Here is a 21,192-nt window from a genome sequence, read left to right as displayed (position 1 = left end):
GATCCCTGCATATAGGACGTTTCCATAGTCCAGTCTTGATAAGGCCAGCATTGTTACCACTGTTTTGCAGGAATCTTGGGGAATGAAAGGCAGGAGTTTCCTGATCATTTTTCAGGATATACCAAATGGAAGATGTTAGTTTATTAGACTGTACCTCGTATGACAATTTATTGTCCAGGAGCACTCCTAGGTTTTTTACCTTATTAACAGGGGTTGGGCGGTTGTCTAGGCTGTCTGGCCACCAGTCCGGGGACCAGATTTGCATGTCTGAGCTCAACAGCATAACTTCGCTTTTATCCCAATTTAATTTTAGGCAATTGCCCTGCATCCATTGATTGATCTGTTCCATGCAGTTTTTGAACCTGTCTGCTATCTCTTTAGTATTGTTTGCAATTGACACCACCATTTGGGTGTCCTCAGCGTAGGAGACCGGGAGGAAGCCACAGTTCCCTATTATTGCCGCCAGTGGTGCCACTTACAAATTAAATAGGGTGGGACTTAGCGAGGACCCCTGAGGTACCCCACATGGGGAGTTGAAAGATTTCGATTTAGCCTCTCCCAGCTCAACCGTGAATGTCCTATTGGACAAGTAGGAAGCCAACAGAGTCCGAGCTGTCTTGTGCACTCCTGCTTCTGCAAGACGGATGAGGAGAGTGTCATGGTTTACCCCATCAAAGGCTGCCGAGAGATCCAGCAACATCAAGGCGGCCTTTCCTCCAGTATCCAGTACAATCCTAGGTTCATCCGTAGCCATCAATAATGCTGTTTCCATTCCGTGCCCTTCTCGGAAGCCAAATTGCTAGTAGTCTAATGCATTTGTATCCACGAGGAATTGAGAAAGCTGTCTGTTTAGTACCTTCTCAAGAACTTTAGCGTCAAACAGAATTCTCGTGATGGGTCTGTAATTTCCTGGTTCCATGTGGGTCCGAACTAGGTTTTTGTAGTAGCGGCAGCACTGATGCTGTTTTTCATGCCTCTGGAAAGTGGCCAGATTTAATTATTTCCGAGAAAAGCAGACCTAATTTCTCACTCAGTAGGTCAGGGAAGAGGTGCATCACCTTAGGTGGACAAGGGTCAGTTGTACCCCTGGATTTCGTTGACCTAACCAACTGGAGAATCTGTTCGATGGAAGGTGGCTGATAGTAAAATGAGTGATCCTGAATGTGTGGTGAAATCTCTTCCTGCAATTCTGTGCTAAGCAGTGTATGTGTAGGGTTGACTGACCTCTGGAATGACTCATATACTACAGAGACTTTGTCTACAAAAAAACTGGCCCAGAATCTGAGCTCATTTCTTTTTGACTGGAACTAACAGTTTTCGTTAGCTTTTTGATTGTAGAGAAGAGTTCTTTGCTAGAGTTTTTTGCCTCCTCTATTTTTTACGTAAAGTATTTGATTTTCTCTGTTAGTATCAGTTTTTATAAGTGGCCAATGAGGTTTTGTAGTCCTCTTTTAGCCCTTGATCATAGCTTGACCTCCAGCTTTTTTCTAACTTTCTGCAGTGTTGTTTTTGTAACCTTAGTGCATTCGTGAACCAAGGTTGGGATGGAGTTTTCCTCCTTGACATATTGGACACACACAAGCACTACTCAGGAGACCCGTGAATAAATACCAGCCCAAACGGTGGTGCCATGTTGTAGGGATTCTCTTCTTGGGACAGAATTATGCAGGGATCACAGAACGTCAGTATGTAGGAACTGAGTCCCATCACCACATCAGTACCTATGCACCCCAATCCAGACTAGCTCAAAGTGCCTCACCTACACTCCTAACCTTCCCAGAGTAGCAGGTAATTTGGCACCCCAGAGCACAACGCTCTAGTCCCTTCAGGGAACCACAGTAGCAGTTCATCACCTTTCTTTCTCTCACTTATGCAACAGTGGTCAGACCACCATAGTACCGCTGCTACCCCCAGCAATCCAGGATCCCTGGTTTGTCTTGCAGTGATCAGAGGCTTGCAATATGCTGGCGGTGCTGCTGTGACACCACAAAACATATTGCAAGTTTCCTAAGTGCCACGGATTTCATGGTAGTGAGCCCTCCTTGAAAAGTGTGATGGTGAGGATGTTGTCTCAAGGCCGGTGTGCATGCACCCCCTGTTCCTACATGGCATGTACTATACAGTTCATGCCGTGGAGGAATGGGCTTTATGCAGACCCTCTGCACTGCATTTCTATGGCTCACTTATGGGCCTTACAATAGCAGTGCCACGAGACTGCCAAAGAACTCCCCCGGCGAGACCAGGAAGAAACTCTTACTTTAGCAGGTAGTCGGCGGTTAACTCTGGTGGCCTGAGACTGGTGCAGTGGCATGGCGGCCCGCTTCCACAGTGCCAAAGTCTAATTAGGTCCTTAGTGTCTTGGGGACATGGTCAGCAACGACTTCAAAAACAGAGAATGGACACGGTCTGCATGTACTTTAAAGGCTCCTTGCACAATGCACATGCACTTTACAGTCAAAAACAGGAAGGGGAAAAAAAGTACTGCATAGCTCAATGAGTCACCCCACAACCCCAAGTTAAAGGTACACAGGAGTGGGTCTCTGATGCGCAAAAACAAAAATACATGTATTTACCCGAGAATCTGTGACGAAAACGCTAATTTTCATAATAGGAGGATGGGCTTATAATGAGCATAACATAAAACAAGCCAAATGAGGACATTAACAGACCCAAATAGCCCAAATGTTTTTTATTTTGTCATTTTATTGACAAATGTAAAAGAGTCCTTTTTACGTGTCTTTATTAATTTAATTGAGTGCCACCGGCCAATATTGCAAGAACCTCTATTGTTATTAGCTGTTGGCAATGATTTCTATTAACTATCCAAATCAACTTACTCACTAGAGCTGAAACTGGATCATAAATTCAAATTTGTGCTGAATGTGGCCCACAAAATACACTTGGCCCAGGGCCCACAAAATCCTGAAAATGTCTCAGCATCAGGCATCAGTTTGCACAATGAATTCCATTTCTCCAGAATTGTGGCAGAGAGATCTGCAGTAGTAAAGGCATTTAGACCTGCCAAGAGTCCAGGATGGTGTAGAGGTATTTTTACTCCTAAATGTAAGTATACCTCTGAAAATACCATATTTAATGTGGCTCAGTAACTATTCCCCACACCTGTTGTCTGTAAAAACCTTTTGTAACAAAGACCACATTGAGCCTCATGGATTTGACATAGACATTAAATTGGATCTAGTAAAATGAAATAAAGTTATAGAAAGTAAAAAGAATCATGGGAAGCATTTTCAACAAGACTGCACATTAGCTACATCCAACTGTAAGAAGAATTATTGGGACAACCCATAGTAAATGCTATTTGGAGGGACATGCAAGATGATCTGAAGTGTGTGGTATTAAATGTAATTAATGAAATGATATTGTACATTCACAGTGACATCTGGCTAAATATAAGCCCGTAAGATTATTTAAACAAATCTTTATTAAAATAAAATTGTATGTGTCATCTTGAATGTAAAAATACAACAATCTTGTTATATGAAGTTTTCTTATAAAATGGAATATTTTTTGGGGGTAAAAAATGAAATATTTGGATTTTTGGTAAATGATGAATGAATTGAATAGTTCTGTTTAAACTGCAAACTCAGTACTTTTCGATATCACGTATACACACAAAATATGGTGATAGGATGATTTTATAATATGTAATGTCGTTTCTTTTTAAAAATAATGAATTGTAAGAATGATGTATTTTCCTTACAGATTGAATAACTCCAGTAACCTGGGTTGTTGCATACACATAACGATGTAAATTAGAGAATTTAACAGAATGTATATACCAAATTGAAATATGTAATTTTTGTTTACCCTCTCTGGAGAACACAAATGAGATCTTCTGAACACTGATGGCCTTGGGTGTCCCACACATTTAATATTTCTTTTTCCTTCTTCACTCTCTATTCTTTTTTCTCTTTTTCTTTTTTCTTTTTTTCTCTGAAATAACTTTTTAAGACCAATGAATACGCTACCTTGGTAACACTATAAACCATCTAACCTAGAACATCTGCTTACCAATGAATGCATGTCAACATTTATGTTTGCTTGCACTCTTTTGTCCTATTCTAAGACCTGCACCTGCTTAAGATTCAGGTGAACTAATAAGACCACTTAAACACAAAATGCTTTGCTTCGCGGTTTTCCCTCCTCCATCACTCACCTTGCATTTTTCGACTATGTGTCTGCACTTAATCACACTTTTTCTTGGGGTCAAGTATTTCAACCAGCACTCTCTATTGAAACATTCATCTTTCTTTATTCTTACAGCCTTGAGAAAGCCCTGGCGCCAATCGCCACAGAGGGCGAAACACGTGTCGGCTGTCAATGCTCGAATTTGCACCAATAAAAAATTGCCTTTCTCAAAACTGGAGTGACCTTATCACTTGAAGTGGCATCTTAAACCCATGATTACTGGATTTAACCTCTAAACAATATGTATATAATAATGGAAAACATACTCTCCTCTTCCTAAAAACTGTTCAATTCCTAAAACTCTAAAGGTCCAGAGTTTTGAGTATGTTTCCCTTGCCTTCATAAAATCTTGTGAAAACAGATATAGCTCTGGAATCCTTGGACCTTTCTCTTTCATGGTTATGAACATTCACAGTGAGTGTAATTAAGGGGGATACTTAATCTAAAAAGGGCTATGAGGGAGCTATTCCAAGGCTTGATAAGCATCTTCATGGGAGTGTTTAAAAACAGATCAATATTCCATAATTGGTCATTTATAGAAAAATGATCAGCCACATATCTGTTTTCAATTTGATAGTGATGTTGTACACTGTTAATATTTGCATATTTAGTAAAATTCCTGTTGATATTTATTGTTTTATTTTTGATTTGTTAAAAGTTGTTATTGCCTGTGACACATCTAAAAGAAATATACAAAACCACATAGTGCATGCTGTTTTCAGGATCTCTTTTTTCAGTGTGAGTTGGCAGTGCACAATTGTGATTGTGTCTTGCTCATTGTGTTCTTGTTTGCTTCCAGATTCTCCCACATCAGTTTGAATCCATCTTCAAATGAAGCTCATGCCCTATTCCAGGAAGAAGGATGTTCTACTGGTTCCCCATCTCCACCCACCAATAGGAGAGTTAACATTCTTAGTTTGTAGCAAGGATGTGCCTTGGATATTGATGCTTTGCTCACCTCTTGTACTTCCTCATAGTTTGGAATAATGATGGGATAATGCTTTATTTAGTGTTAAGTATTAGCCGTGGGCTCACTGATTCAGATATATGGAGAATACCTTCAAGGATAATTATTCAGCTTTATTCAAAAATGTACCTTTGATCACAAATTTCATTCAATTATTATTAAAGTTATTGATATTTAACATCAAGAACGTTCCAATGTTCTAGTGAAGCCTCAATCTATTACATGGCCTTGTTTCCTTATGATTGTATTACATAATGTAGAAGATATGCCTTTATTGTAAGTGTCCACCTTGTAAAAAGGATGAACACAGTGACACATATGAAATAAAGCTCTTTAAAGATTACAGTTTTTATTGTCCTCAATTCATAAAAACCATAGCATGTCTAGTAAAATCTAATGTCCTTTGTTTACGTCAAACACAATTGTTATATTCATTCTGTTATCCATAATGTACAACAACCTCAGATGCAATTTTGCCCTTTGCCAAACATCTGCTGGATAAATTAGTGTGCCTGGCAAAGGGAAACCCCAGAATGAATGTACTAATGTACAAACTCAGCAGAAACACTGTAACAATCTTCAGCACAGCCAGGCATCCAGTGAGAGATGGAGAAGTGATATTTTGTAAACATGGATTAAACTCAAGATAAAAAACTTAGTGAGATTAAATAAATTATTACATTTTGAATAAAATAGCAAGGAACCTATCTTCGGCCCCTGCAGTGGAACATTTGTGCAGATTACATTGTAGGAATTTTCGATTACTTTATCGAGTGTTTTCTTTCGCTACTTTGACAGCAACACGGCAGAGGGCTGAAAATATATATGTGACATATATTGTAGAGTGGAGAAATTGTCTGTTACAATCAACCAAAGAACATGAGGGCATATTAGCAAGAACCTCGTAAAAATTATCGCTGTTTTAGCGGCAGGAGACTGCACCTAAAACAGCGATAATGGGCTTGATAAAATGCGTTATAGAATTCCAATAGAAGCCCAGGTTAGATGTCCTGCACATCTAACCTGGGCGTCTATTGGAATTCTATAACGCATATTAGCAAGCCCATTATCGCCGTTTTAGCGGCAGTTTCCTGCCGCTAAAACAGCGATAATTTTTACGAGGTTCTTGCTAATATGCCCCATGGTGAGTTCCTGTTGTCATGGCAACTCGCTACGTTCATTACGAGTATTTGCAAATTGCAAGACAGAAGAGGTGGCAAAAGGGGGTTTCCCTCCTTTCTTGCATCTCACAGAGGAATGAGTAATTGCTGGATTGATTTATAAAGTTTTATACAGCGTGAACATGACCCCTGAGGTTATCGGAGCAATTTACAATTAGGCGAGAAAGAGGAGGCATATAGATCAAACAACAGGGTAATTAAAAAAGGTACAAGGAGAAGTAAGTTGAGGCCAAAAGAACACAGCTCAGTCAAGTAATACACAACGGTCAGGGAAATCTGTCAAAGCAGGCCTGGAGATAAGCAGATCCAGAATAAGCATAACCCTTTACAGGTGCACAGGAGGAGGAAGCCAGAGGATCCATTGCCAAGGTAAACACTAAAAGCAGAAGAAGCAGTACCTCTCTAAAAACCCGCAGATCAAAATCCAATCATAATAGTCAAAACAGTAAACAAGGGTGAGGAGAGAGAGTCATACAGTGCTTCGAGTGCGGGAGGTTGTAGGACAAACATTTGTTCATCGATAGCACTTTAACTTTCTTTTTGAAATATGCTGTGGAGGGGTTCATCCGGATTTCGGGGGAAGGAAATTCCAAATTCTCAGGCGATACCAGAGAAAGCTTGATTGTAAGTTTTCTTTTTATGGAAATTTTGGTGGCTTCAGAAGTAGGGTACTGCATTTTGAGAGGATAGAGCCTTGAAGCAGTGATGCGCTGACTATCCTTGCACATAGTGGGAGTATGGATGATCTGATCTCACTAAACAAATTTTATATCAAAGTGTCACTAAAGTGGGTTGATGATCTCAAGGCTGTAAGAGTTTTGAGAATGGTGTTTTCATCCAAGTTTTCGATTAAGCTGTTCTTAGGGTTGTGAACTGGAGCAAGAAGGGGCACCACAGGTTGAGGAGGGTGGAGGCTGATAGGTGGTAAAATCATCAGGTGCTCCATTGCAGTCTGCAGATCATAATGCATGTTTGTTGTTGTCTTTTCAAACAAGAAGTCAGCAAAATCCTTGTAGTTCAACTGTGGACAAGAACTCACTTGGGAGAGGTTAAGTTGGGTATTTGATTGATGATTGACAAGTTCAAGCTATTTTTTGGGTCAATTTTTAGCACGCGCAAGTTATTTCTGAAGTAATTATCTTAAGAAAACCTAATGCGATGTTCCTTATTATCTCAGATGAGATGTTTAAGGGACAGAGAGGATCTCCACATTCAATCTGCTAGTCTCAGATTTTGTCTTTTTTAGCTGTAAAGGGGCAGTCGAGTATAAAATGTTCATCATGGATCTGTTGTAGTGTTCTGTGAGGTCATGGACATCAGACATATCCAAAAGAGGGGGCAACATTTTATTAGTGGGGGATGTCAGATCATTCTGGTTAATGTTCCACAGGCTTCTTTTCCAGTGTTTGAGTTAATTCAGCTGCGCTGTATCAGTTCTCACACATTCTGTGATGAGGAAGGTGATGCAGTGGTGTTCTGTCCAGTTGCAAGGGACGATAGATTCAAGTTGAATGGAGTTGGACTTAACAATGATTAGATCTACGGTTGCGCCCTTGATGTAATTAGGGTTATCACATATTTGGATTAGATTGAGGTCCATTAGAAAGGTTTTAAAGCTATTTACTGAAGGGTCATTCATGTCATTTCAGTGGAGGTTAAAATCTCTGAGTAAACCTGGGTGCTGTGAAGTTCTGCGTTGGTTGAGATGATTTCTTTAATTTGTTCAATGAAGGAAAGGTTGTCTCATGGAGGATGTTAGAGCATGTGAAATGTGAATACTTGCCTGTTTTTACATGCAACCTCAATGCATAGGTACTTCCATGACGAAAGAGCGGCGGATTGTTGTTTGACGGCTAGATTCTTACGGTACCTACAGGCAATATCTCCACCTTGCCGACTTGATTTGTCTAATCTTATGAAGTCGTAGATAGGAGGGACTAATAGGTCATGGATAGGTGCAGAGGAGTTGTTTAGTCGGGTTTAGGTCAACATTAAGAGATCAGGATCAATATTCAAGGATGAGGGCAGCGATATCTGCTGCGTGTCTTGCTGCAGATCTGCAGTTAAGAAGCATGCATTTAAGTTTAGGATTGGTGTCAACTAGAGTCGTTGTGTGGTGATGACTCATGTGAGGTTGTTCTTGTTTAAGGATCTGGAATTGATACTAGGTTCTCTGTGCGTGTCGGCATGGATTGTTTTGATTTGACACGTATTGTATATGTTGGCGGTGTACGTTAGGTCATAGGAGTGTAGGAGGGAGTTAATATCCTTGTCAGTGTCTCATTTAGTCTAATGGGTCGAAAGGGGTCTTTGGGGAGGGGTGAAGTTTTCATCTATAGTGAGGAGAGGTCAAGATTGGTGAGAACACAGTGAATGGAAGCCTGGTGCAGTAGTTAGTGGGATGGGCGTGATTATGACTATTGATTTTGGAGACTTTTTGGTTTCTTTGTTTTTCTGATTTGTTCATATAGTTTACATAGCTTCAAAGGTCTATGGCCCAGATTTACAAATATATCACACAGTGAAGTTGCTGCGCTGTGTTGCATCAACGGGAGAGATCAGAACAGTGACATATATTCAAAGATGTTAACCACTTTATGCTGCCATATGCCAATGCAGACACCCTTGCACAATGGTGAAAAGCACCTGCATTGTGGTCACCATGTGTTTGTGCAGAAAGGAGTCCCTTCCTGCACAAACCTTCTGCTGAATGGCAATTTCCTTTTTGTATGTGTACTGCAGAATGCAAATAGGAAAAAAAAGGCAAAATAAAAATATTTTTCCTTTTTACACCAGTCTCGGAGAGGTGTACGATTTTGGCACAAATCCATAGGCCTCCTTCACATAGTTAAACTTACACTTTTGTGTTTTATCACAAAATACATGCAGAGTTTTACGACTCAGCACTTCCTATACTTATGTGCTTATGCAATCAGGCGGAGAACTCCTCACAGATAAGTATGGGGTGTGCAGTCTTAAAACTCTGAATGTTGTTTGAGAATATCAAAAAATAGTCAACTTACACAAAAGTGTATGTTTACATTTGTGAATCAGGTCCTATGTACACAAGTCTTTGTAGATATGGATTTGCATTAAAATCCATGAATGGATGCATAGTTATTCCTGTACATCACCCAGAATGCCTCTTTGTCACAAACTAACATAAGGTAACACTTTGCTTTGCATTACTTTGGGTTACAATCCAATACCTTGTGCCAGGTCAGCCATAAAAAAGTAACACAAACATAACACTTAGGGCCCGATTACAAGCTTGCTGGTCTATGCTGCCACAGCACCGCCACACCTGAATATAACTGTAACTCATGTCTGGCAGGCTTTGCGAAAGCCAAAAACAGTTCCTGCATGGATGGACTGAAAAGTACATGCCATGCAAGAACTGGTGGGCATGCACACAGTGACCCCCTGTGTATATACACTTGGTGCAGAGACACCAGTGTTTCCTCTCCACCATGGTTTACATGGAGTAAGAACCTTGTAATAAGGTAACCTTGAAACTTCATAATATGGGAGCACATCGGTGGTCCAGTCAAGCATATTTGGTGCCTCTACACCACTGCAACACTAATAGGGAATGGGGTGTTCCCTGGTGGCTTCAAAAGGGCTGTGGTGGTCGGAGAGTACAACCACAATGCCCTGCGAGTCTGGCGTGTAATTAGGGCCTAAGTATTTGCAAATCTTGGCCTGAATGTTTACTTGCTGCTCCAGTCAGATTGTTACCGTTCACACAGTGGGGATTGTGCATAATAGGCAGCTTGCACTGTGTGAGTGACAACTGTGGGCATTGGAGGGCATTAGAGGTCCTGTAGACTGCTTCATGATCTTCTCATTTTGCATTTTTAGGTCTGACTTAAAGACTTTGGGCTAGATGTAGGTAGGCTACTACTGGTCGGTAACGACCGTTGATAGGCTTTTCCTATGTAGGGGCACGTTTATCGATTCGGTAAATAACAAATCTGTATTTACCGGTTCGGTATTTACCGAATCATCATTTAACGATTCGGTATTTACCGAATCGGTAAATGAAATGTAGGAAGCACTTCAAACAGTGCTTCTGGGCTGAAAGGATTCATTATTTACCACCAACTATTAGTTGGTGGTAAATAAGAAATTCCTATGTAAATGCAAATATGTGCATTTACACCTGTGCCATGTGACAAACATACATGGCCTGAGGGCATGTATGTATGCCACATGTGCACACCAGCACTATTCAGGGGTGCAACAGGGTGTCAAAGTGACACCCTGCCTCCCTTGACTATTTCCCTATTTTACCGAATCGTTATTTACCGATTCGGTTATTGACATTCATTACTATGGGCCTCCAGGCCCATAGGAATGAATGACAATTACCGAATCGGTAAATACCGATTTGGTAATTACAGAATTTTAACGATTCGGTAATTTTTACCGAATAATTACCTACATAGGATTTACCGATTCTAAAATACCGAATCGGTAATATTCGGTATTTTAGAATCGGTAAAACCTATTTACCTACATCTAGCCCTTTATCTTTATTTGGTGTGCCATCCTCATATTTTCCAAAAAATAATAACAAGAATACTCTTACATAAAGAGCTTTTAATAAATTATTTTCATCCATTGGGCTACTCAGTTAAGTTAGGCTCCATCTACCACAGCACAAAGTAAAGGACATTAGATTAGCCCATTTCAAGGATTGGATACAAGCCCTTTGAGTAACTGCATATTTGTGTAAACAACCCCCAAAATAATATTCCCCCAATGTTATACAAGTGATGGCACTTCAGGGAAAGTGTAAAACTAGTAGCTATGTATAGTAAATTGTCATCAGTTACATCTATCTATCTATCTATCTATCTATCTATCTATCTATCTATCTATCTATCTATCTATCTATCTATCTATCTATCTATCTATCTATCTATCTATCTATCTATCTATCTATCTATCTATCTATCTATCTATCTATCTATCTATCTATCTATATGTATGTCTGTCTGTCTGTCTGTCTATCTTTACCTATTGCTTTGTTTCACTGACTTTGAAATTTAGCTTCTTCCTCTCACAACATTCCTCATAGGGCTGTGGGATTTAATGTAAGCAACTGCGATTACTGGTGCATATGTATAGTGCCACTCAGAAAAGATTTTACCAAGAAGTTTGAAATCACATAGATTTACCAGTGACTGCTAGTACATATGTGAACTAGGATGTGATCATAAGTCGTATATAGTAATAAAAACATTTATTTAAGATTGACAGCCCCAAGAATTCCAAAAAACATTGCAGAAAAATTATGTATGTATAGGAGTCTTTTAATCAACCAACTTTATACTTTCAGCTGCTCAGATGTTACCAAATGATTCTCTCTCTCTCTCATCACAGCACACATAATAAGTCAAACAACTGCAACTACTGGACATGTGTATTTTGAGTGTCTGCATTTTGATTGTACCTAAGTATATGTCCACCTAAAGCAAAACCTAGCAAATGCATTGTATTGCCACACGTGTATAGCACCACTTAATAAATATGATAAGGTTGAAATCACTTTAAATGATCAGAGACTGTAAGTATCTATATATATTTCCTTAGGGGGTTCATGAAGGTAATTTAAACTGGTGAGTAATTTGCATGTACAATTTACTCTGACACTTCTGAGCAACTTTACAACCTTTGGCTATTCACAAAAAAGAAAAGTTATTTGAAAGTTTAGACTTACACCTCTTCAACCCTGAAAAAGGGGGTGGAGTCAGTTTTATAAGTGTAAGTTACTACAAAAGAAAAGCAAGTACAGCACCACAGATGGTCAAGCACTGGTACTAAAACAACCTCCTATAAAAAAATAATGGTGGTAGGAGCTTAAAATAAAACCCCACAAGAAATAATGGTAAATGACATAAAGTATGTAAAATATCAAACAAAAATAATAAATAACATTTAAGGGTAAAATAATATATAACAATAGTGAATAATGTGTATATACATAGATAAAATATTTTAATGACCTATTTTGCATTTACATTTTTTTTCACGTTTTATTAAATATAATTAAATTACTCTTATTTAATTTTATATGATCTGTTTAGTTATGATTAATGCGAAATACGAAAGTATTCTTTTTAGGTGGGAATGTATTATTTTATTTAAACTTCGGAAATTTATTTTAATTTAAATTGATATATTTACATTAATTACCCACTTAATTCAAATTTCATTTAACAGTGCTGTAGCATTTATTTTATTAGTTCAACATTTGAAAATAAAAATATACAAATATTTTATTTTATTGTGCAACATAATATAATTTTTGCACATTTTGCAAACATAAATAAATGTTATATTTTGCTAACATTTTACAATATGGAGACCTCCACCCGACTGCAGATATCTGCCCATGTTAAAGTGCGGGGATTTCCCCCTACATTTTAATCAATAGAAATCGCTGTCCCTACTGCAAACAGCGACACTTAAGAAATTAAGACACTTAAAAAATACTTACCAGACAAAATTTAGAGCTGTGTATCATTTAACCCGTTTACCGCGGCAGACATTCCGCCGCGGTGCCGGCGTTCTATTGCGCGGGTAGGGCTGCGTCGGCCAACGGTCCTGCCAAGCATCCGCAAGGTAGTGCTCGTGTCGGCCGTTGGCTGACGCAAGCACGGAAGGGGTTAAAGGCCAGTGAATATAAGACGAAGATAAAAGTAGCTGAATCACAATACTATATTCATAGTATCATCAAGGAACCTAATGTTTTTAAGAGGAACACTTTTACACAATTAAGAAGTGCCAGTGTCTGACAATATATCTAAGAACATCCCTTGTTCAGATATATTTTGTGAGGAATTAGAATCTTATTTTCACCAACAGACTCTCAAATATTAGGTATACTCTCATGTCCGAAACTTTCTTAACACCTGGTTCAGATGACTTTTCATCTATGACAAGCTCAGTGAGTTATCCTTCAACTGATTTTCTTCCTATTACCAAAGAAGATCCGAGCATGGCAATTGGCCAGAGTTTGCCTTTTAGCTCCCCAATCGATTTTGAACCAGCAATTGGGTCTGCGATCTTAGCCTTTGTAAGAAATTGGGTGGTCAGTTAAGAGGGGTTGCTGCTCACCTTAAGCAACAAACTCAGTCCTTTTCAGGTGAGCAACTATAGTCACTAAATTAGCCTGAGCTCACCCACCCCCTGTAGCAATGGATTAGAACAGAGAGTCTTAACTTAGACACAATGTCTGAAGTATTTATTCAGGACCAAAACAGTAAAAAAGTAAAACTACAACATAACAAAAAATTCAACCCAATTTAGAAAAATAGATTACATTTCAATAAATAAACAACATCAAAACAAAAGAAATCCAAAAAAGGAACTGGAGATATGAGTTTTCAAAGTTTTAAATAAGAACATTGCCAAAAAGCATTAAGTGCCAACCACGGTCATCTGGTCGCCATGGACGAGGATCTAGTTTGAGGTGGCTGCAAACGAGCGTGAGTCAAGTACAGAAACCAGGTTCAACCCAGTTAGAAGTGTTACCTTGGTCTCAAAATCAGCAGGGCAAGGCAGCAGGCTGTAGCTATGAGGGAGGAGGGCTGCACAAGTGAGAGAAATTCAAATTTTGCGTCCATTAAAGGTATCTTGCAGGTCAGATATTTTTCACAAAATGAGCACTGTGGTCACTTAAAGGCAGATCTTGGAGCTGTTCTGTCCTCACTGCAATTGGAGCCTGGCTAACAGGAGTAACAAAGGACAGACCTAGTCCAAGTGTCATCTGACATCTACCTATCACAGGAGAGACCCATTTTAAGTAGATTAATTTCCCAGCCCTTGCTCAAATAGTCATCTTGCCTGAGGAATAGAAAATATCTCCCTTCACCCAGGCCTTGGTTTCTGCTCTAGAATTAATGTTAACACCTCCTTCAGGTCTTGAGCACTCCGAGGGCTCCCAAGGCTATAGGCAAGGAAAAGGTAACGTTTTAAAAGTTATTATCTGTTAGAAATCTGACTTCACTGGTGAATTGGGCTTTTAATAATAATAACAATACATAATATTACAAAGAATACAGAGACTACCTTTCTATGTATTTCCTAGACAAATGTTGTATTATTAAATGTAGTATTGCATCCTAGTGTTTCTCTATTGACAGCCAGCTGCGCTACACCGAAAATAGCTATTAGGTGCTATCACTGTAAGGATATGGAGAATATTGCATTTTTACATCTCCTACTTTTTAACTCTATGCACCCTGCCTTATGGGCTACGAGGCCTACTTAGTGGTGACTTATTCATATGTAAAAGTTAATAAACTGCTTTAGTCAGGCTACAATGGTAAGTCTGAAACTATGTTTGTTCTGCCACTACAGAGGAGGACAAAATAGGTGCGGCAGTCCACTAGTTATATTTTTGGGTACACTTTATACAATCAATCAAGATTTATAAAGCACATCTAATCACCCAGTAGGGTATCCAGGTGCTTGCAGGCCCTAGAGGCTTATTCGAACAGCCAGGTCTTGAGGGCAATTTGGAATTCCGGAAGTGAGGTGATGGTCTGGGGGTGCATTGGAAGGCTGTTCCAGCACTTTGCTGCAATGTGGGAGATGGAGCGTCCTCCACTTCTGCTTTGGTAGATGCGGGAGTATGGGCAAATGAAAGGGATGTGGAGTGCAGTCTTCTCAATGGTTGGTGGAAGTTTAGGTGGTGGTTAATGTAGGCAGGTCCTTGGTTGTGTAAAGCATGTGTGTGTGGGTCAGCAGCTTGAATTGGCATCTCTTCTGTATGAGGAGCCAGTGGGGTTTCCTGAGGTGGGGTGTGATGTAGGTTCATTATGGAAGGCAGAGGATGAGTCTGGCTACGGTTTTCTGTATGGTCTGAAGTATCTGTAGAAGGTTTGTGGCGATTCCTACATAGACTGCATTGCCGTAGGTCACTTGGCTGGTGATGAGGGCTTGTGTCACGGTGCTTCTTGAGTGCAGGGGTAGCCACTTGAAGATCTTACATAGTATGCGCAGAATGAGTAAGCAGGCATAGGAGATGGCGTTGATATGTGATTTCATGGTGAGCTTGTTGTCAAAGATGATTCCGAGGTTTCTTGCATGGTTGAAGGGAGTGGGTGCAGATCCTAGGTCTGATGGCCACTAGGAGTTGTTCCATGTGTTGATGCTTTTGCCAAAGATAAGTACTTCTGTCTTGTCTGTGTTCAGCAGCAAGCAGTTGTTCTTCATCCAGTCAGTGATTTTTGTTATGCATCTGTGGAAGTTGGTTCAGATGGTGGTGGGGTTGTCGGTTAGTGAGAGGATGAGTTGGGTGTCGTCTGACGGATGGATATTTCCTACAGTCTCTAGGTGATGAATTATCAAATCACTTCTAAAATCCAGCCAAGAAATCTCTATTTTATGAACTTTAAAGCCAAAAACCCTTCTCCCATAGAGTATGGTCAGCAGTCTCTGTAGACGGTTTATGGCAATTCCTACATAGAGTGCATTGCCATCAGCCACTTGGTTACTGATCCAAGGATCCATTTCTGAATCCTTTCCAAGCTAGTTTCTGAGCTGGAAAAAGCACCGACCTGCTGCTGCTGTCTGTGGTTTGCGGTATTTGTAGATTGATGGACAATGGAGTGGTTGCATCTTTGGTCCTTCCGGACCCTTTAGCCACATTTGACACTACTGACCATTCAAATATGTTCACCAGTCTAAAGGAAATTGACATCTTAACCTTTAACTCTTTGTACCCCGACTTAACTGACTAGTACTATGTGGCAGTTCTTCCTCCATATGAGTCCAAACCTAGAGATCTCAATTGTGATGTCCCTCTGATCTATACATCCCACCCTTACTATTTAACATTCACATGTCCCAATTTTTAACTGGGGTTGGGTCAAAATTCTCATTCATTGATAACTTTATTTCGGTCGATGACCATAAAAGCACAGATAAAATATGTACATACAATAAAATGCATAAATAATTAAGAATCAATGGTTAAGACAGTATTAAGCAATCAGTTATCAACAAAGTAGTCATCGTTAAAAATTAGTCAAAATTAATTAAGGTGGACCTTCTACGCCACATACTATACAGAAAGCGGGAGACCGAAAACACAATGAGGGGGGATGTATCAAATTTTAAAATTCTAACAGCTTGAGCACAATGGTTTAGTCCCAGATTTCTACATAGTGGTACCAGCCAGGCTCTCCAAATTGCACTATAAGCGGGGCAAAAAAACAAAACATGGGCAATTTCTTCTTTGCTATTGTTGCAGACAGGGCAAATTCCCTCCTCTTGACCTGCCCATTTGCAGGTCAAGGCCCCAAGTGGCAGGCAACCGTGCCTTAATTGTGTATATAGTTTTCTTGCAAGGGGAGGTTCGATTTGGTCCAAAAATTCCTCCCTTCTGGGCACAAGTTTTACCTGCAAGAATTCCGAAGACAACCTGCCCATACTTGGCAGGCGATGCAGCAGACTTAGGTTATAGTGCCTCAGAGAGGCCAGCAGCTCAGTTCTCCGCACCACTGGGCAGCTCTCCACCGGGGACTCCCATATTTGGGGCATTCCAATTCGATAGGCAATAGTTTTAATGTGGAGCAGCCAGGATATTTTCTTACTCTCAGACAGCATAGCCTTAGAACAGGGGGTGCCTCAGGGCTCTGCCCTGAGCCCCACCCTGTTCAACCTTTATATGGCTCCGTTGGCAGATGTGGTCCAGTCGTACGGCATAAAATTAGTATCTTATGCCGACGACACTCAACTGCTCATCTCCCTATCACAGACACCCACTTTAGCAGCGGCCAATTTTAAAACCTGTATGCAGGAGCTTGCAGGCTGGATGAACCAACATTGCCTGAAGCTCAATGGCTCAAAAACTGAGGTTTTAGTGATAGGGGGTAATGGTGCTAGCTGGACTCAGGTATGGTGGCCTCCTTGTCTGGGCCCTCTACCTCTTCCTTGCAAGGAGGCTAAGAACCTGGGGGTCTGGGTTGATCCCAAACTCTCTTTTGAGAGTCACGTTGACAAACTAGTAGGGAAATGCTTTGGGGTAATGAAGACCTTAAATCGCACTCTGGACCTTCTGCCTTTAGAGGCCAGACGCACCATGACCCAAGCATTAATCATCTCCCGCATTGATTATGCTAACGTGTTGCTACTGGGGACAACTGAGAAGAACATAAGAAGGCTCCAGGTGCTTCAAAACACGGCAGCACGATTAGTTCTAAGACTCCCCAAAAGAACGGCATCCAAGCCCACTTTGGCTGCCCTTCACTGGCTTCCTATAAAAAAAAGGATCCTATTTAAAGCACTTTTAATCTGCTATAGGATAACCTCGATGAAAGCCCCTGAATATCTGAAGGATTTAGCCATTCCCTACCAGCCCCACAGAGCACTTCGCTCTATGGGTATGGGTCTTCTTAAAGTTCCTCGTATAAAAAAGGCCAGAATGGGAGGCCGCTCCTTTCGTGTGTTAGCAGCCAACCAATGGAACACCCTCCCAATTGAAATTAGGTTAGCCAAGACTGAAACAATTTTTAGGAAACTTTTAAAAACACATCTGTTCACCCTTTAGGCCGGTCGCTTCTCTTCTGCTACTCTCTCCACAGCGCGGGGATACGCCGGGATGGCGTCACCAGGCGCTCTACAAACTCCTTTATTATTATTATTATTATTATTATTCTTCAAGGACCCCCAGACAGCAGCAAACTCAGCTCTGTAGTCCGCAAGCTCAGGTACTGTCCAGAGCCTTCTCCAATACAGGAGGGGTCGGGCCGCTAGTAGTTCAGAGATGGGCTCCACACCTAGATCAAATCTCAAGGGTATGAGCGGGGTGCTTTGGGGTAGACCAATCAGATTCCTCATAAAGGCCCGTTCAACCCTGAGAAGGCTTACTATGCTTGAATGTCCCCAAAGTTCTGCACCGTAGGTTACAGCAGGTCTAGCTTGAACACTATAAATTTCAAGCGCTGGGGAGACTGGCTTAAATTGCGTTGACCGCTGGAACTTACCTATACCCCCTAATATCTGTGAGAGCTTTAGGGTAGATTTGCCTACCTGTGGGCCCCAACCAAAGTCCTCAGTCAACGGGACCCCCAGGTATACAAATGTTCCCACCCTTTCGAGCGGGGTGCCGTTTAGTGTAGGGCTAGGGCGGGTGCATTTCGGGGGACCGAAGATAATAAATTCCGTTTTCTCTAGATTAATCTCGAGTCCCCGCGAAGCGCAGAATACAACAAAACTGTCCAGAACCCGCTGGATGCCTGTTGATGTTCGCGACAACAATAGGGTGTCGTCTGCGAACATCAGAGCAGGCACCCGACCTGACGCCAACCAGGGGGCATCACTATCCCTGACTCTATCTAGTTCCCCCACCAGACCATTTATGTAAAGACTAAAGAGCGTAGGAGCCAGGGCACAGCCCTGGCGGACGCCTCTAGTTACAGGGAAACGTGCAGATAGTTCCCCGTTCTTCCCGCACCTCACCCGGGCATAGTTCCCTTCATGAAACCGCTTCAGGACCTCCAATAGATAGGGAGGAAGGCCGAGGTCTTTTAGGACCCTCCATAAACTCTCCCTCGGCACAAGGTCGAAAGCGGCCCGCAGGTCGACGAAGACCAAGTAGAGGCTGCCACCCTCGATACTTACGGTCTTCCAAAAGAGGACCTGCAGCCTAAAGAGTTGGTCCATGGTCGAGATCCCAGATCTAAAACCGGCCTGCAGGGTAGACATTACTTCATACTCCTCCGCCCATCCCAGTATTCTATCCAGGAGTATCCGGCCCATCAGTTTCTGGGTAGTGTCCAGCAGACTTATTGGTCTATAATTTGGCGGCTCCAAAGGGGACCCCTTCTTGAAAATGGGGACAATTTCGGCCCCCGCCCAGGTGTCAGGTATCTTTACCCCCAATAGGACTGCATTAAATAATACAGTTAGGTACGGAGCCCAGATCTTTGGCTGGGAACGGAAAAGATCACCCGGTACCCTGTCGAGGCCTGGCGCTTTGTTAGGGAGTTGTCTAATAATTGCAGTCTCCACCTCCTTAGCCGAGATACTTTCGCCATTTCTCGGGGCCATCCTCGTCTCGGTGTCCCTATTGTCCACCTGGTATCCCATGCCCAAGGCCCCCCGCAGTCCAAATTCTGTACATGTGCATATAACATGCAACTGACCTTCAGTTTTGAGCGGAACTTTTCTTCCACCTTGTCCCTATTTCTTACTGAACAATTGGCACACTGGTGGATGTTACAGAATTTCCTTATGGTAAGCACATCTAAAATTAATCTTCTGATTGTACCAGATGGAGTAATAAACTCCTGATGCTCACAAATGTCACTCTGTACAGAGACCCTCTTCTTCTGCTTACACTGCACTGTGCAGCATAGGTTTGATTAAAATCTGACACCCTCATAAAAGTACAATTGTCAACACCTGCTTTTATTACATAAAAACATTTACAATATTCTACCCGTTTCCTGTTGTTCTGATGGATAGCTGTCCTCACATTGTTGTTATCAATACTTCTATTAAGTCATGTATTGTCTTTGGAAATGCAGTTCTTTGAGCCCCAGCAAAAAGTTTACATCATCTTTAAATGATTCAAAATGCACTTGCATGCCTGTAATGTAGAGTATCTGGGTGTCAACATACTTCACCTATTTTGAAGCATCTACACTGTCTCCCTGTTCATCAAAGGATCATTTTTAAAGCTATGACAATTAAATACCGTACAATCTATCAACAATCCTCCAACTTCATATCTGCTAAATGTATCTGGGATTAAGCCCCCTGTACCCTAACGCCAAATTAGTTATTTCTCCCAAACATTTCCAGAACTAGATCAGTCTCTTTTGGTGACCATTTTTTTGTATGCATTGCAAAAATCTTGTCCTCACTTCCCTTATCCATATGTGCTGCAGCTTTCCTTCAGTGGTTTAGACAGCACCTGAAATATTTCATGTTCCTCAGGGAAAGTAGCAGCAACACCAACAAATGACAGGTATTTGAATGTCAAGAAACTTCTATTCATGACTGCTTTCCAAACAGATATTACAGGGGGAAAGCTTGTTTGTTGTGCTGGCTGTCTGGACTTTCTGTTGCCCACAAATCACCTGAATCCATGTAGGAAGATAGGGGCTCTACCGGTGCATCATTCTTCAAAAGCACCTTGGCTTTCCTGCGTCACGGGAAGTGAGCGGGATGTGAGCGGGGAACACTCTTGCACCTTGAGACTGAACTGAGTCACCTCCTTGGCTGTACTCTGATCCACCACCAGATGGGTTAGCAAAAACACTTCACCTGCTCACAATAATTAAAAGTGCATATGAAAAAGCCTCCCATATACTGTCTTTTTGAGCATCTGTGGTAAGAGCTATTACTGACGAGATTATTACTGTTGAAGAAGAAATGGGGTTATGCGCTACTGCTCCAAGTACGTTTAGGGACACTTGCACCTGCAATCAATCTTGCTGTTATCCCTGAAATTGATTTACTGACAAGTGGCAACACTCATTCTGACAAGGCCACAATACACCAAGGATTGGGGTGGTACTGGCGTGCCCAATTAAACTTTGGACATCTTAATCAGTAGACTCTTAGAGATACTTGAAAGTTTTGTTGCCAAATCTTTTGTAACATGCAACGAGAGGCTTACTAGAATAGAAGATCTACTCTCTAAGATAGGTGTCAAATCTCACACTTCCTTACTGGCTTACATAGTTTCTGCAGAACAGATGAGATCTGTATTGACTCTTTAACTGACCCACATTTACCTTTGGCTCCCTGGGTTCTAATAAGGTCTGAATCGAGTGACGGGCCCTCTCTCAGATGTGCAGGATTGAAGGA

At 41.2% G+C, this 21,192-nt stretch overlaps 1 protein-coding gene across 1 annotated transcript in view; it reads left to right on the top strand.

The window, feature by feature from the left end:
• Positions 1-5,519, top strand: part of LOC144762022 (antileukoproteinase-like) — a 97,215-nt gene extending 91,696 nt beyond the window's left edge. The window contains exon 4 of the mRNA XM_078647188.1: positions 5,009-5,519. Within this exon, the coding sequence (XP_078503314.1) occupies positions 5,009-5,028 (20 nt within the window). The 3' untranslated portion in view covers positions 5,029-5,519. The remainder of the gene's footprint in view (positions 1-5,008) is intronic.
• The last annotated feature ends 15,673 nt before the right edge of the window (positions 5,520-21,192 follow it).

This window comes from Lissotriton helveticus, chromosome 6 (assembly GCF_964261635.1).
Source record: "Lissotriton helveticus chromosome 6, aLisHel1.1, whole genome shotgun sequence".
NCBI lineage: Eukaryota > Metazoa > Chordata > Amphibia > Caudata > Salamandridae > Lissotriton > Lissotriton helveticus.
This window is presented reverse-complemented; position numbering and strand designations above follow the sequence as displayed.